Source organism: Sorex araneus, chromosome 4 (genome assembly GCF_027595985.1).
Source record: "Sorex araneus isolate mSorAra2 chromosome 4, mSorAra2.pri, whole genome shotgun sequence".
NCBI lineage: Eukaryota > Metazoa > Chordata > Mammalia > Eulipotyphla > Soricidae > Sorex > Sorex araneus.
This window is the reverse complement of record NC_073305.1, coordinates 104355196-104371498: the sequence shown is the minus strand read 5'-3', so window position 1 is coordinate 104371498 and position 16303 is coordinate 104355196. Positions and strand designations below refer to the sequence as shown.

Genomic DNA, 16303 nt, shown 5'->3' with positions numbered 1-16303 from the left:
TCCTTACATGATTTCTACAGCTTGGCAAGGTTCTAATTTTATTTTTCGATGGGACTAGAATTTGGATTTTATACAAAGCAACAGGTCCTTGAAATGAAGTATGATATTCTCTCCACCTTTGCAACGAATATAACAGACTGTTTGTCCTTAATAAAAGCAGCAATTCTTTTGCATAAACTCAGTAGAAAAAAATGATACAGTAACTTGTAACTTTACATTTAGTTAAACTAGAACAAGATGAGTTTTCCCCCAAGAAGTATTTATTTGGTCATCATTTTTAACTGCAGGTCTCAGACTAGTCTATTTTAGTTCACCCAACCCCAATGGATCCTTCGAGGTCTTGGAGAAGACCTAAGCACCATTTTATTCTGATAAGAGTCTATCTCTTAAAGATGTTGCCCTTATCTCCTTTTTCATAGCCTTAGTGGCACAAAGCTTGTGCCAAGTCTGTCGAGAGCCTTTATCACAACTCATATGTTGGGTTGCTAGGAATTAAGGCCAATCTTAGGGCAACTGAGGCTTGTTAAGCCAATAATTACTAATATCCAGGGTTCCATAAGACCACCTGCAACATTTGAGTTTGGAAGTTCATCACTGTATTTGAAGTTTCAAAGTATACAAGTGGCTATTTTTTTTACCCTGTAGACTGGATCCCATTTACCAAGTTTCACTTAAGATATCCCATTTAGGAAATGTTTTCTATTTCTCTAGCCAAGGCCTCAATACTAAAGAAAAAATCTTCATCTATCTATAATATATAATAGTACTTGCTATGTCAAATCACATTTTTGCAAAATTTTAAAAAGTATTGCCAAAACAATATAATTCGGGAAAAACCCTAGTACTAGATCATTAAATTGCTCAGAAGACAGGTATTGTTTAGTTGCTCTTATTAAAAACACCAGAAAAAGAAATAGAATCATTTTATCTTCTCCTGTGCCTGCTCTCTTTGTAAGAAACAAGCATTTCACAATAACAATAGCTGTGGTTACCAAAAATACAAAAAAGAAAAGAAAAAGACGGAAAAATAGTCTTTTACATTAATGTCAGGATTTTATATTATTACTTTCTTTTAAAATAATAATAATTTTATTGTTATATAACATTTGATACTATATAATAATATAACATTGTTATCATGGCAGAGCCTGACAAACGCCCCATGGCGTATTCGATATGCCAAACACAATAACAATGACGGGTTTCATTCCTCTTACCCTGAAAGAACCTCCAATGCAGCACCGCTGGGAAGAACAAGAAAAGAGAGGCTGCTAAAATCTCAGGGCTAGGATGAATGGAGACATTACTGGCACCTGCTTGAGCTGATCGATGATTAATGGGATGACAGTGACAGCGATACAATGATAACATTATTGTATTTTACATTAATTAGCTTTAAACATTTCTAACTAGGCAGAACAGAATTTTTTTCTCCTAATTATCCCATATGTCTTACAGTTTTAAATAACTTTAAAATAAAAGTCAGTAGAACGTCTTGAACCAGCTTCTGAAATTGTAATTCTCTGGCGAAGGTATAAATTGACAGTTTAGTGATAGAATCAACCTAAGAGTGAGGATGAGAAAATATCATCCAATGGGTTCTATATAAAATGGGCTATTAACTTGTCACTAATGCAATAGCCAACACTTTCATGCCTTTTCTAGTTGGTTATTTTTTATAGCAAAATAAAAAAAGGCCCCAACATTATTAGAGGAAGGAGATCTTACTAAAAACAAAGATCTACAAGTGATAAAAGAAAAAGATGTCTAAATTACAAATAAGATTTTATGTAATGATGGTTTACTAAATAATAAAAACAATTAAGCATATAACAACCACAAACAAAAATAGCTATTTCTAAAAACCACTGTTGTTTGAGTTTGCATTTAACCTGGGTGAACCAATAACGACTCTGATTTGTCAGAGCTCATGCCAGACAAACTTAAGAGCACATTTCCTTTCTTTTCTTCTTATACTACAGATGAACAGATGAAATACTTAGAAGATCAAAATCAGATGAAACACCTTTATTTTCTATCATAAGCTTCTATCTCCTTATTACATTCCTGAACCTCAATTCAAATCATAAAGTATGTGATTTAAGAAAAAATATTTTCTTTCTTATTTTTATTTAAACTTTAGGCATTGTGCTACTCGGACCCCGAGCACCCCAGCCGTCCCCTCCCCACTCTGGACTGCCACCCTAGTGGCCAGCACGCCGCCCCCAAGCACTGCAGCCATTCTCTCTTCGGGAACAGGTGTGTGCGCTATTGTGGGGAAAGGGGCGTGGCCTAATCGCCAGGGGGCATGGCCTAGTAAGTGGACGTGGCCTCTTTTGGGGCCGGCAGCCACTAATGCGGACGCAGATATTCTCCTAAAGCCCATCAATATGTTGTTTTATCTCAACCTTCATTACCTATGTCAGTGCAAGAGTAACATCTAGTTATCCGTAAATAGTAGGACAATAAAACACAAGACTTCACATAAGGATTAAAGGAACATCTGAGTGGGAGGAGATGTTCTAGAAGGGGAAAATAAAAAGGCAAGCACCATTGAATGAACCCATCCACAACCCTTTTTTGCAACAAAAGGGAACAGGGATATTGATCTTGAAGGTCCCTCTTTCATACCACCACAACAAAATGAAGAAACAGCACAAATCCCCACCACAAGGAGAGGATGATGAAAAGAATCCAGAAACCTCAATAGGCATTTCTTGCAAACTTTAGCTCTCTGATAAAGAATTCAGAGTTGAAATCCTCAAGATGTTCAATGAACTCAATGGAAAGATTGACAAGTTAAAGGAGGACCTGACAGAAGCAGTACAACAAACAGCCGAGAAAATACAGGAAGAAATGAGAGCAGAAATAAAAAACCTACAAAAAGAAATGAAGGATTCGGTAGATGAAATTAAAAACTCTGTGGCTGCCCTCAACAATAGAATGACTGCAGAGGAAGACAGAATCAGTGAGCTTGAAGATGAGCTGCAAGAAGCCTACAGGCAACAAACAATGGGAAGAGACCTCAAAATAGTTCTAGCGTGACTCAGAGTCCTAGAGGATGATTTCAAGAGGAACAACATTAGAATCATTGGAGTACCAAAAGGACAGGGAAGCAATCCTAACAATAAAAGCCACAGTCAAACAAATCATTGCTGGAAATTTCCCAGAGCTGGAAAATGCAGGCATCCAGATTCAAGGGGCCCAAAGGGTGCCAGCTAAAAGAGACCCTAACAGAAAAACCCCAAGATATATCATAATTAGAATGATGGACATCATGGATAGAGACACAATACTGCAAGCAGCAAGGTCGAAGAAGGAATTTGCATACAAAGGAGCACCCCTTAGATTCACATCAAACCTATCAAAGGTAAACCTCCAAGCCCGAAAGCAGTGGTGGGATATAGTGAAAAAAACTCAATGAAATGAAGGAATTCGCATACAAAGGAGCACCCCTTAGATTCACAGCAAACCTATCAAAAGAAACCCTCCAAGCCCGAAAGCAGTGGAGGGATATAGTGAAAAAACTCAATGAAATGAACACTTCACCAAGAATACTTTATCCGGCTAAACTCTTATTCAAACTTGAAGGAATGATACACTATTTTGGGGATAAACAACGGCTCAGGAATTCTATAGACTCAAAACCAAACCTAAAAGGGGCTATTGTAAGACAAGAAGAACCTCTACAAGCACAACAAACCCTTATAGAAAGATGGCGCAAAACCCCATAACAATAATCTCTCTTAATGTCAATGGTCTAAATTCACCAATTAAGAGACACAGAGTGGCAAAATGGATTCAGAGACAGAACCCAAGATTTTGCTGCCTGCAAGAAACGCATATGAATGACCAGAACAAACACAGACTCAAAATCAAAGGATGGAAAACAATCTTGCAAGCAAACAACTCTCTCAAAAAAGCTGGTCTGGCCTTACTAGTATCAGACAACATAGATGTCAGGTTGAAAAAGATTAGAAAGGATAAGGAAGGCCATTTTTTATTAATCAAGGGATATGTACAGCAGGAAGAAATCACACTCCTAAACGTGTTCGCACCCCATGAGGGACCAGCCAAATTTCTACAACAGCTGCTAACAGACCTTAAGAAGGACATCTCGAGCAACACAATAGTAATTGGAGACTTCAACACTGCCCTATCACCCCTGGATAGATCAAGAAGATTAAAACCCACCACGGAAATACTGGCTTTGAAGGAGGAAATAGAAGAGATAGGGCTAATAGATCTATACAGGGCTTTATATCCCAAAAAAGTGAATACACATTCTTTCCCAGTGCACACGAAACATTTTCCAGAATAGACCATGTGCTGGGCCACACAACATACCTCAACAGAATCAGGAAGATAGACATTGTATCAGTTATCTTTTCAGACTATGATGCACTGAAGATAGAAATTAATCACACACAGACGCAGAAAACCAAATCAAACACCTGGAAATTAAACAACTCAATGTTGAACAATGAGTGGGTCAGTAAGGAAATCAAGGAAGAAATCAAAAGGTACCTGGAAACAAATGACAATGAAGACACGAGCTACCAGAACCTGTGGGACGCAACTAAAGCCGTGTTAAGGGGAAATTTTATAGCTCTGCAAGCATTCCTCAGGAAGGAAGAAAGGGCCCACATAAATAAATTGACTTCACAGCTTAAGATTTTAGAAAAGGACCAACAAAATGAGCCCAAACCAGGCAGAAGAAAAGAAATAATAAAACTTAGGGCAGAAATCAACGACATGGAAATCCAAAAGCCAACCCAAAAAATCAATGAAGCCAAGAGCTGGTTCTTCGAGAAAGTAAACAAGATTGATAAACCATTAGCAAGACTCACAAAGAAAGAAAGAGAGAGAACCCTTATAAACAGAATCAGAAATAAAAGGGGGACACAATAGAAACCAAAGAAATTCAAAAGATTATCAGAGACTACTTTGAAAAGCTGTATGCCACGAAACAAGAGAACCTAGAAGAAATGGATAAATTCCTGGATTCTTACAATCTCCCAAGGCTGAACAAAGTCCTATTAATTTCAAGGAAATTGAAATTGTACTCAAAAGTCTTCCCAAAAACAAAAGCTCAGGTCCAGATGGATTCACTAGCAAATTCTTCCAAACATTTAAAGAAGACATGTTGCCAGTTCTTCTCAAGCTTTTCCAGGAAATTGAAAAAACAGAAACCCTCCTAAAACAGTTCCTATGAGGCTCATATCTCCCTAATACCAAAAGCAAACAAAGACACCACAGAAAAAGAATACTACAGGCCAATATCCCTGATGAACATGGATGCAAAGATTCTCAACAAAATATTAGCAAACAGAATTCAACAACTCATCAAAAAGATCATACACCATGACCAAGTGGGATTCATCCCGGGGATGAAATGATGGTTTAACATTTGGAAATGAATCAACATAATCCATCATATAAACAAAAGAAAAGAACCATATGATCATATCAATAGATGCAGATAAAGCATTTGACAAGATCCAGGACCCATTTAGGATGAAAACTCTTGACAAAATGGGTATAGAAGGGACTTTCCTCAATATAGTCAAAGCCATCTACTAGAAGCCTACAGCATCCTCAATGGGGAAAAACTGAGAGCCTTCCCTCTGAGATCAGGGACGAGACAATGATGCCCACTCTCTCCACTCCTGTTCAATATAGTACTGGAAGTACTTGCAATAGTGGTTAGGCGAGAAAAAGGTATTAAGGGCATTCAGGTAGGAAAGGAAGAAATCAAACTCTCACTATTTGCAGACGATATGATACTATACTTAGAGAACCCTAAAACCTCTACCAAAAAACTCTTAGAAGCAATAGACTTTTATAGTAAAGTTGCAGGCTATAAAATCAACACCCAAAACTCCATGGCTTTCCTATATACAAATAATGAGAGAGAAGAAAGCGACATGATAAAAGCAATCCCGTTCACAATTGTGCCTCAAACGATGAAATACCTCGGAATCAACTTAACTAAGGAGGTAAAGGACTTGTATAATGAAAACTACAAAATGCTACTTCAGGAAATAAAAGAGGACACGAGGAAATGGAAAGATATCCCCTGCTCATGGGTTGGAAGAATTAATATTATCAAATGGCAATACTCCCCAAAGCATTGTACAAATTCAATGTGATCCCTATAAGGATACCCTTGACATTCTTCAAAGAAATGGAGCAAGCACTCCTGAAATTGATATGGAACAATAAGCACCCACGAATAGCTAAATCAATTCTTGGGAAAATGAAAATGGGAGGAATCAACCTCCCCAACTTCAAACTCTACTACAAAGTGGTAGTAATTAAAACAGCATGGTAGTGGAACAAAGGCAGAGCTGTAGACCAATGGAACAGGGTTCAATATTCTGACACACCACCCCAAATATATGACCATCTAATCTTTGATAAGGGAGCGAGAAATGTGAAGTGGAGCAAGGAAAGCATGTTTAACAAATTGTGCTGGCAAAACTGGACAGCTATATGCAAAAAAAATGGACTCAGATCTCCACCTATAACCATGTACAAAAGTAAGACAAAATGGATTAAATACCTCAACATCAGACCAGAATCCCTAAGGTACGTTGAAGACAAGGTCGGCAAAACCCTCCATGACATTTTAGCCAACGGTATCTTCAAAGATGATACGCCACTGGCCAAGCAAGTGAAAACAGAGATAAATAAATGGGACTACCTTAAACTAAGAAGCTTCTGCACCTCAAAAGATATAGTGACTAAAGTACAAAGACAGCCTACAGAATGGGAAAGGATATTTACCCAATCCCATCCAATAAGGGCTTGATATCAAGGACATACAAGGCACTGGTTGAACTCCACAAGAAGAAAACTGTCAACCCAATCAAAAAATGGGGTGATGAAATGAACAGAAACTTGCCCAAAGAAAAAATCCAAATGGCTGAGAGACACATGAGAAAATGCTTGACGTCACTAATCGTCAGGGAGATGCAGATCAAAACAACAATGAGATACCATCTCACACCACAGAGACTGGCCCACATGCAAAAAAACAAAAGCAACCGGTGTTGGCACGTATGTGGGGAGAAAGGGACTCTTCTTCACTGCTGGTGGGAATGCCAACCGATTCAGCCCTTTTGGAAAACAATATGAACGATTCTCAAAAACTTAGAAATTGAGCTCCCATTTGACCCAGCAATACCACTCCTGGGAATATATCTCGGAGAGGCAAAAAAGTACAGTAGAAATGACATTTGCATTTCTATGTTCATTGCAGCACTGTTTACAATAGCCACAATCTGGAAAAAACCTGAGTGCCCCAAAACAGATGACTGGTTAAAGAAACTCTGGTACATCTACACAACGGAATACTATGCAGCTATTAGAAAAGATGAAGTCATGAAATTTGCATATAGGTGGATCAACATGGAAAGTATTATGTTGAGTGAAATGAGTCAGAAAGAAAGAGACAGACATAGAAAGATTGCACTCATATGTGGAATATAAAGTAGCAGAGAGGTACGAGCTAGCAATGATGCAACTTCTGGCAGAAATTTCTCTGGACTTAGTTACTAAAATACTAAAATACAGAAATCCAAAACTTTGCAGCTGCTATTGTGGCCACACGACCTCATATCTCTTCATTCCCAGCAATGGAAAACAAATTATCAAATACTTCCTTTACAGCATGTCCGACTTTTGGGGGGAAAACTCCAAGCAATAATAGTGAGTTTTTTGTTGAAATAGTGAATGTAATCAAAGTAAAGAGAAATTAAAGTGAAATTTATCAGCTACACAGGCAGGGTGGGGGGCTGGGGGACAGGGGGTTGGGGGGAAGTTTTACTGTGGTTCTTGGTGGTGGAATATGTGCACTGGTGAATGGATGGGTATTCAAGCATTGTGTAACTGAGACTTAAGCCTGCAAGCTTTGTAACTTTCCACATGGTAATTCAATTAAAAATAAATAAATAAATAAATAAATAAACTTTAGGCATTGTAGTTTACAAAACTTTTCCCAGAGGTGTTTCATACATTAAACATTCCAGTACCACACCACACCGTTTATCATTTTCCCCCACCACTGTCCCAGTGTCCGTGGTCTCCCCCAACCTCCCATTCTCAAGTTTACAACAGAAGACCAGTTTTCAGACTCAGTTGCTTTTGGGCATTTCTTATTCCCATACTATGTTTATTTCCATATTATGTTTCTTTATATTCCATATGTAAGAGAGAGATCACTCTCTGTATGACCCTCTAAAGGACAATTCTTGGAACCGGAGAAATCACTATCACTGTATCACTGTCATCCCATTGGTCGATTTCCTCGAGCAGGCACCAGTAACGTCTCCATTGTGAGACTTGTTACTGTTTGGCATATTGAATATGCCACGGGTAGCTTGTCAGACTCTGCCATGCGGGCGGGATACTCCTGGTAGCTTGCCGGGCTCTCCAAGAGAGGAAGAGGAATCGAACCCAGGTCAGCTATGTGCAAGGCAAATGCCCTACCCACTGTGCTATTGCTTCAGCCGTCACTCACCTTACATATGACTGACCCACGTTTGCTCCCCAGCACCATGCATGGTCACCCAAACACCTCCAAAAGTTATACTTGAACACAGAATCAGGAATAAACCCTGAGCAAACTGGACATGGCCCAAAAACTAAAAATAAAAAGAACAATTCTTGAAATGGGGAGATAGCATACTGGTTGATTGCGTGCCTAAGGGTTCAATCTTTGGCACCATATCACTCCCTAACATCAACAGATGTAGCCCTGTGGCACCCCTAAATTCTACCAGGTATAGCCCTAGAAGTTCTCAGCACTGCCAGGGTAATCCAGGTAATCCCTGGCACTGCAAAATCTGAGCAGCATCTCATCACTGGGCCATAGCATTGAATCCCTGACCCAGTGGCCAGAACCACTGGTGGGGTCCTGGATCTCCTGAACATAACTTGGGAAGCCCCTGAAAAAAAAAAAAAAACAGGCGTTTCGGTTTTTTGTTTGCTGTTGTTTTTTTTGGTTTTGAGTTCACACCGAGCAGTATTCAGAGATTACTTTTGGCTCTGGACTCAGGAATTACTCCTGATGGTAATCAGGGGACATATAGGATGCTAGGGATCAAACCCAGGTCAGACATGTGCAAGGCAAATGCCCTGCCAGCTGTACTATTTATGAGGCCTAAAAAAAAAAATGCAGTTTTTTTTTATGTGTGTATATTGAATTTTTTTTTGAAATAACAGATTTTATTTTAGAGGGTTTTAGGGAAGGAGGAAGGGATAAGTGGAAAAGAAAAACAGCAGGAGTAACACGCTCTAGAAAGAACGTGGGCTCATCCGAGGATGGAGAGAGCTCTACACACATTCTAGCACTGGACATGAAAGCATGAAAATACACATCTCAAGGGGGAAGATGTGGGTGACACATGTGCTCGGGCACCACATGTGCTCGGCCACGTGGGCACAAGCAGCACATGGACTCAAGCAGCATATGCGCGCACTTCCTTTGTTCAAGGTGTCTTCAATCTGCCCCCACGTGGGGCTTCTTCCCAGGTAGAAGTCCGTTGCTAAGGCTGGATCTTCTTTAGGCTGGATCACATTTTAATCAGATTAAGGGAGAGGTCCACGGAATTCGAGGAACTTCATGGAGAGAGGTCCAACCTCCTCAAGGTCTTATCAGGTCTGTTTTCTGTATCCACTGGGTGAGTCAGTCTCAAGATTCTCCTTCCTGGAGACTTTGTTAATCTAAGTTTCATTGCCAAGGGTCTTTCCCTATCTACCTGCCTATATTACTATGACTATAAATAAAAATATGCAGTTCTTAAAGTTGACAGCACTTATAATGTACTTTCTCAAAAAGGACATTATCTAATCTTATAAAATCATTTAAGGATATTGTATAAAATTTGAAAAATATAACATGAATAAATGTAAAATTGAATCATTCATTATCCTATAATGTGAAGGCAATTGTAATTGCAAATGTCAGATGATACCTCTCTGCATACATTGTATATACATAAAGAGAATAATAAACCATATCTCATCAAGGAAGATCATTCAACACATCTAGGGTGGCGACAAACTTGAGTTGGTAAAAGGAAGTATAAGAAAAACAGTAAGAGTATCAGTTAGTTTTGTTTGTTTTGTAGAAAGAAATTTTACTTTTTTAAAATTTTTTCATGAAACACCTGGGATACAATTACAGACTTACACACCTTCATGATTACATTTCAGTCATACAATGGTCAAGTACTCATGCCTGCACCAGTGCTCATTCTCCACCACCAATGTTCCCAGTATCCCTCCTGCCACCACCACACCTACACCCCCACTCCTGCCTCTGTGGCAGGCACAACCTTTTCATTCCCTCTCTCCTTTTGGGTTTTATGGTTTGCAATAGAACTATTAAGTGGTCATCCTATTTGGTCTAAAGTCTACTTTCAGTACGAATCTCCTGTCCTGAGAGAGCCCTCCAGGCATCCTTTGCTTAATGATCTCTTCTCTATCTCATCTGCCTCCTCCCTCCCTCCCCCACTCTTGCCATGTATGGCCCATGGCCAACTTTCTTATCTCTACTATCCTTGGGTGTTAGTCTCCCATTATGTTGCTTTATATTCCACAAATGAGTGCAGTCATTCTATGTCTGTCACTCTCTTTCTGACTAATTTCACTTAACATGACACAAAAAGTATCACTTGGTTTAAGAGTTATTACGTTTGTCCAAGAACTTAGTTTTGTGATCTTGGGGGAGGGGGGGCGGGAAATGAGTTCAAAATGAATGCAATGATTATAAATTCAAGAATGATGGATAAAGCTTAAGATTTTAACTTCGTTCTGATAGAAATTCACATCTCATTTTTGTGCCTGTAATTTTTTAAATTTCCACAGATGTTGCCAGTGTCTCACTCAGGCTCTACACACACACACACACACACACACACACACACCAACTGACACACTCTTCAATGACACTGAGATGTCTACAAGAATAAAATTTTCTGCAAGTCATTGTACTTTTTCTGTGTGTGTTGATTAGTAAAATAGGAAAACAGACTTTATGCACAAGTCATTTAATAGTATTATGCTATAATTTTTACAATAACATTATTCTACTCAGTAGTCTCACTTCTTTCTTGGCTTTAGGGAGTAAAAATAGATTGAAAACTAGGATAATAGAAGGAGGAATTGTAATAAACAGCTTAATTATAAACTTATAAACTTTCTTAATAAGAAGAAGAAAGGAAGAGGCCTGTTTTCTCTAAAAACATTATATACCTAATAGAAACCTGTATAAACTCTCTGTTCCACAGGCATTAGAATGAATGAAATGAATTAATAAATAAATCTATCAATTAGTGCCTTTTTTCTGCACTCAAGTACATCTTGTTGACAACAGAATATTGGCTTTGTTCTCAGTCATGCCCACCATGATTAGACCAAACTAAATATTGAAAAGACTGAAATTTTACATGCCAAATGGCAGAAAATAAGAAGCATGTTGCAGGCAAAAAAGAAGCATTGACCCTCTCTATTTTAATGAAAAGTCATGTAGGTTAAAAGTGTTGCTACAGAATTTATTGTTAATTTTTTTAATTTTTTAAACCCCCACCCCTCCACAAAGAAATTTAAGCTTAGATTCAATATAAAGGTAAACACCATCATCCTCTTTCCTTCTGAGTGGTAATGGGGGGGGGGGGCAGCAGAAGGAGGGAGCAGTGTAAAAGGGGGCAGTAGTATAAGGGTCAAAGTCAGAATCTGGATCATACTAACATTGACACTCATCCACCTTCCAGGTGGTCTCAGAGACTCTCTAGCCCTTTGGTCTTCCCAAACCTTTATCCAAGATACAAGTCAAAGCAGCAAGGGAAAATGGGACATATTCTCGACAGGCCTATATAAAAATATCTGAGACAAGAACTGTGCTGGTTGGGCTGGAGCAATAGCACAGCGGGTAGGGCATTTGCCTTGCACTCGGCCAACTCGGGTTCAATTCCCAGCATCCCATATGGTCCCCTGAGCACCGCGAGGAGTAATTCCTGAGTGCAGAGCCAGGAGTAATCCCTGTGCATCGCTGGGTGTGACCCAAAAAGAAAAAAAAATAAAGAACTCTGCTGGTCATTCTCTTTGATCTGTTGGCCAGGTGACTACAGATTTTGTGTGACTACTGCAATGAACATGTAATTTAAATGGTTATCTTGCTCAGCATTCTTCTTTCAAAAGAGAAAAGTGTTGAAGGGGGGGAATATTGAGAATAAATATATAGTCACCATAAAACTTCTAAGACAACTTTAGTCAGCCCTCTTTCATTTCTCACATTGTCTATATCCCATCACCTTCCAAATCTAAGCCCCTTCTTCCATAGACAATATCCCCTGAACATTCCATTCCATTCATTGTCCCCTCACTTTAACATCTTTTTACAACCTGTATGTATGCTTATTTATTCATTCAACAAACATTTTCCTCAGATCCACTGATGCTGCACACATTGAACTAGGCTCTGTGGATTAGAAAGATAAACACAACAATTTCTCCCTTCAAAGAATTTAAAATGAAAAGGAAAATGCACAACTTGTTCAAGTGCTATAATTGAAGATGACAAATGTCTAGACTGGGACAAAAAGATAGGCTGGTACAGTTTGGAAAGAATGTGATCTCTAGTTACATATATCCACTGAGACTTCTGTGCATAAATAGATTCACAATTTTTGTTTTGGAAAATTCTATAAAGTATAAGAAGTATAATATATTCGGAGATTATATGTGGTGACACTAGATTAGCAGAAAAAGAATACTCTAGGTGAGTAAAACATAGGTACAAATTGAGTAATTTCAATGCTGTTTGATGCCACAAGGTTTTGGAGAGGAAAAAAAAAAATTTAACCTAGTTGGTCAGAGGCTACAATATAGTTTTTAAAATGGAGGTGTCTCCCCAGCAGTGCTTATGGAACCTGGCAATTCTCAACTGACTTAGGTGTTCACTCAGCAAGGATCTGAGAATGCAATGGTGTTCAGACCCTGAGTGGTAAGGACCCCTGGAACATCCAGCAGTGTTCAAGAGTTTACCAGGGCAACATCCAGTAGTTCTAAGGGGCATATGTTATTAGGAATCGCCTAAATGAGGTCTAGCACATGCAATGCCTGTGCCCTCTTTCTCCAAAGACTTGAAAAAATAATGAAACAGGAACATTTTCAGTAAGTTATTTAAGGGGTATTTCACGCATGCATGCATATGGGTTATGTGTTACTCCTGGACGTGGACATGGACAGCAGTTAGATGGGTCTCTAACTCAGGGTTTCAGCATCAGTGATGTGCATAAGTCACAGCAATAGTGAAGAGAATAGGCTGGTGGTCAGATGGGAAGTAAGACAGGCTGAAATTGTTCATATTAGTATCAGTCTATGGAAACTTGAGAGGGGAAACTCTGAATTTTATTCTATAGGTAATCAGAGGTTCACTAAAGGTATTGTTAAGGGATCTATAAATCTAATTTTGTACTTAAAAAAACTTAGGTGATTTCTCACTAGATTATCCAAAGAATTTACTTAAGTGTTTAATATGAAATTCAATCCTCTCAACAAAATGCTAAATTTCTAGGGTCAGAATGCAGGTCAGTGGTAGAACATTTGCCCTCCATGTGGGTATAAAGCCCTGGTTTAAATTCCCAGCACTTCAAAATTTAAAAAAAAAAATAAGAAATAGTAAATTTCTAGAGAACTTTATCTTATGTTATACTATAACTATTAGCCCTATCATAGTCTATCCATATAGATGCTATACAGACACTGTACTTTTTTAAAATGAATTAATGAACATGTTTTCGTTAAACATCAGAGTCCATGTGAGTATGAATCTACATGCTCTCTGTACCATATTAAACATAGATGATATTCTGCTACCTACTATCTTTGGAAGATGGGGATGTCATCAAATATTAGAAGTTACTTCATCTACCATGCAAATACGTCCTTTGCATTCTCCATTGGTTGTTAACTTCTTTCAGCTTCCACAACTCTAATTTCACTGTAAGAGACAATATACATTGTCAGGGTATATTGCTTTCCTGTGCTTTCCACAGATATATGCTTTATTCTTTTGATAAGGCTGTGCAAAACTCAAAAGGCTGACAACCTGTAAAATCTCAAGTTTGAAACTCAGTTCTAGACTGATTCTGCCCTAAGAGCCTGTGTGAGTTCAGGAAGAACTACTGTTGATCCAAGACCAGAGATTAAAAACAATAGATGATAGAAGTCTATATATATATATATATATATATATCTTCAGAATTATTGCTTCTATTTTTAGCAACATTTTTGAGGGGATAAAACACGATGCTATTTCTAAAAGGAGTTTCAAAACCCCCTCTTAACTTTGCGGTGTTTTCTAACTGGTTCATTATAAATGTATGCACACATTTGTTATTATTAAAAAGACATGGATTATTCTCTAAAATATATTAAATAATATCCCAACAATTATAGTTTATTCTATCTTTTCCAGTTCCCATCCAAGTATATTTGTGAAGTTAGATCATGATAACACAGCAATAGATAGGTAAGTATGCGTGCATGTGTATATGTAAATGCTTTTAGAAGATGTTTGTGTTATTAAGGACTCTAAGTAGTTAACTTTTTCTTCTTTTAAAGTTTTTTTTAATTGATACACAGTTAGAAAGCTGTTGATGATTGAGTTTCAGTTACATAATGTTCCAGCACTAATCCTCTAAGTAGTTAATTTATTGGAACTTCTATACTTCAGAGTCTACTTCCAGTTAATATGAATTTTATCCTAAAAGCACTTGAATTTCGTAATCCATTTCTTGAAATATCAATATACATTATATAATAGAATCATTTGCTCATGGCACTTTCTAATAGTAATCCTTTTTCTAACTCAGGAAAAAGAAATAGAATTTATTGATGTTCCTGAGGGCCCAACAGAGAAGAAGGTGGAGTTGAGTATTTCTCTGACAAAACAGATTTCAGGGCAATAATTTCCTGACTGCCAGTCCCTTTGAAACCAAAAGTTACCAGCAAAATCTCATGGTGAGTAAATTCAATGAACAAAACCATTTTCCAAATCACGACTAACAAAATCTGGAAACCTAGCAAACATAAATCGTTTTGGCCAATAGTTCCAACCTCTTATTGCTAGGTGTTACCTTTAAAATATTAAAGACAAAAAAATGATGATACCAAAATATTAGAACAAATGTATGTCCAAGAAAGTTTTCTATTCTGGCTTCCCATTCTTCTTACTGTTGCAGTGCCTAGGGGCCACACCTGCCAGTGCTGAGGGGCCAAATCAGAGCCTCACAAGACCAGTATTTTCATTCTTAAAAGTCAGTAATGTTTAGATATTTTTTTAATATTAGTCTTTAAATTTTCATTCAAGTAAATACCACTAGGCAGTTTTTATGCGGGTCTAAGTCTACGTAAAGCATCAACTTGGAATACAATTTGTTGAAATATAAATCTTCACTCTGAGATGATGCCCACACACGACCATGAGCCAGAGACACACAAATGAATCTCAGACCTGAGCAACTTGCTGCATCTGGACTTTGCAATAGGCCACTTTCGCCAGGCCACTCCAGATGGGGGCAGGTGCCATACCTCTGAGTGGTGGTGAAACTGGTCTCGAAATCGAAGGTAACCAAAGTAGAGAAAGAGAGTATTGTGCAAAGTGTCTGCCACACAGGCAGGGGTAAGTGTGAGATGGGGGGGAGAGAAAGATACTGGGGATTTTGATGGTGGAAAACGTGCACTGGTGAAGGAATGGGTGTTTGGTGATTGTATGATCCAAGCTCAAACATGAAAGATTTGTTACTGTAGCTCATGGTGAATCAATAAAAAGGGGAAGAAAAAAGGAAATATAAATATTTAATCCATAATACTTTGTGTAATATATTGTTTCTACTTTATAGCTTAATGCAATTTAAAGATTTGACATTTTCCATGACATTAAATGAAAGACAGTTGTGTTAACCTTGTTCTCTGTCATTAAACTGAGGAACTGCCCACCTTGTCCCTTCTATTACCAACTATCATGATATCTGCCTGTCCTTAATTAACTTAAACAGCTCTTTATTTCCTACAGGATAAATTCCAATGGTTATGCTGAATGTGGCATCTAAATGCTATTCGAAGACCTCTGGAACTAAAGATCTCTTAATTTCCAGCTTTATCTCATGTTACCATTCCCCTCCTTTGCCCTCTACTTTTCAGAAATGCAAACTGTTTTCCAATCTTTTTTAAATTGATTGAGATTTTTGTGGCTTACAATACCATTAATGATGGTGTCTCTTTCCCATCT

General features: G+C 38.1%; 1 protein-coding gene across 1 annotated transcript in view; it reads left to right on the top strand.

The window, feature by feature from the left end:
• Nucleotides 1-16303, top strand: part of IMPG1 (interphotoreceptor matrix proteoglycan 1) — a 101823-nt gene that overhangs the window by 14397 nt on the left and 71123 nt on the right. Inside the window, 1 exon segment of the mRNA XM_055136703.1 lies at nt 14967-15033. Within this exon segment, the coding sequence (XP_054992678.1) occupies nt 14967-15033 (67 nt within the window).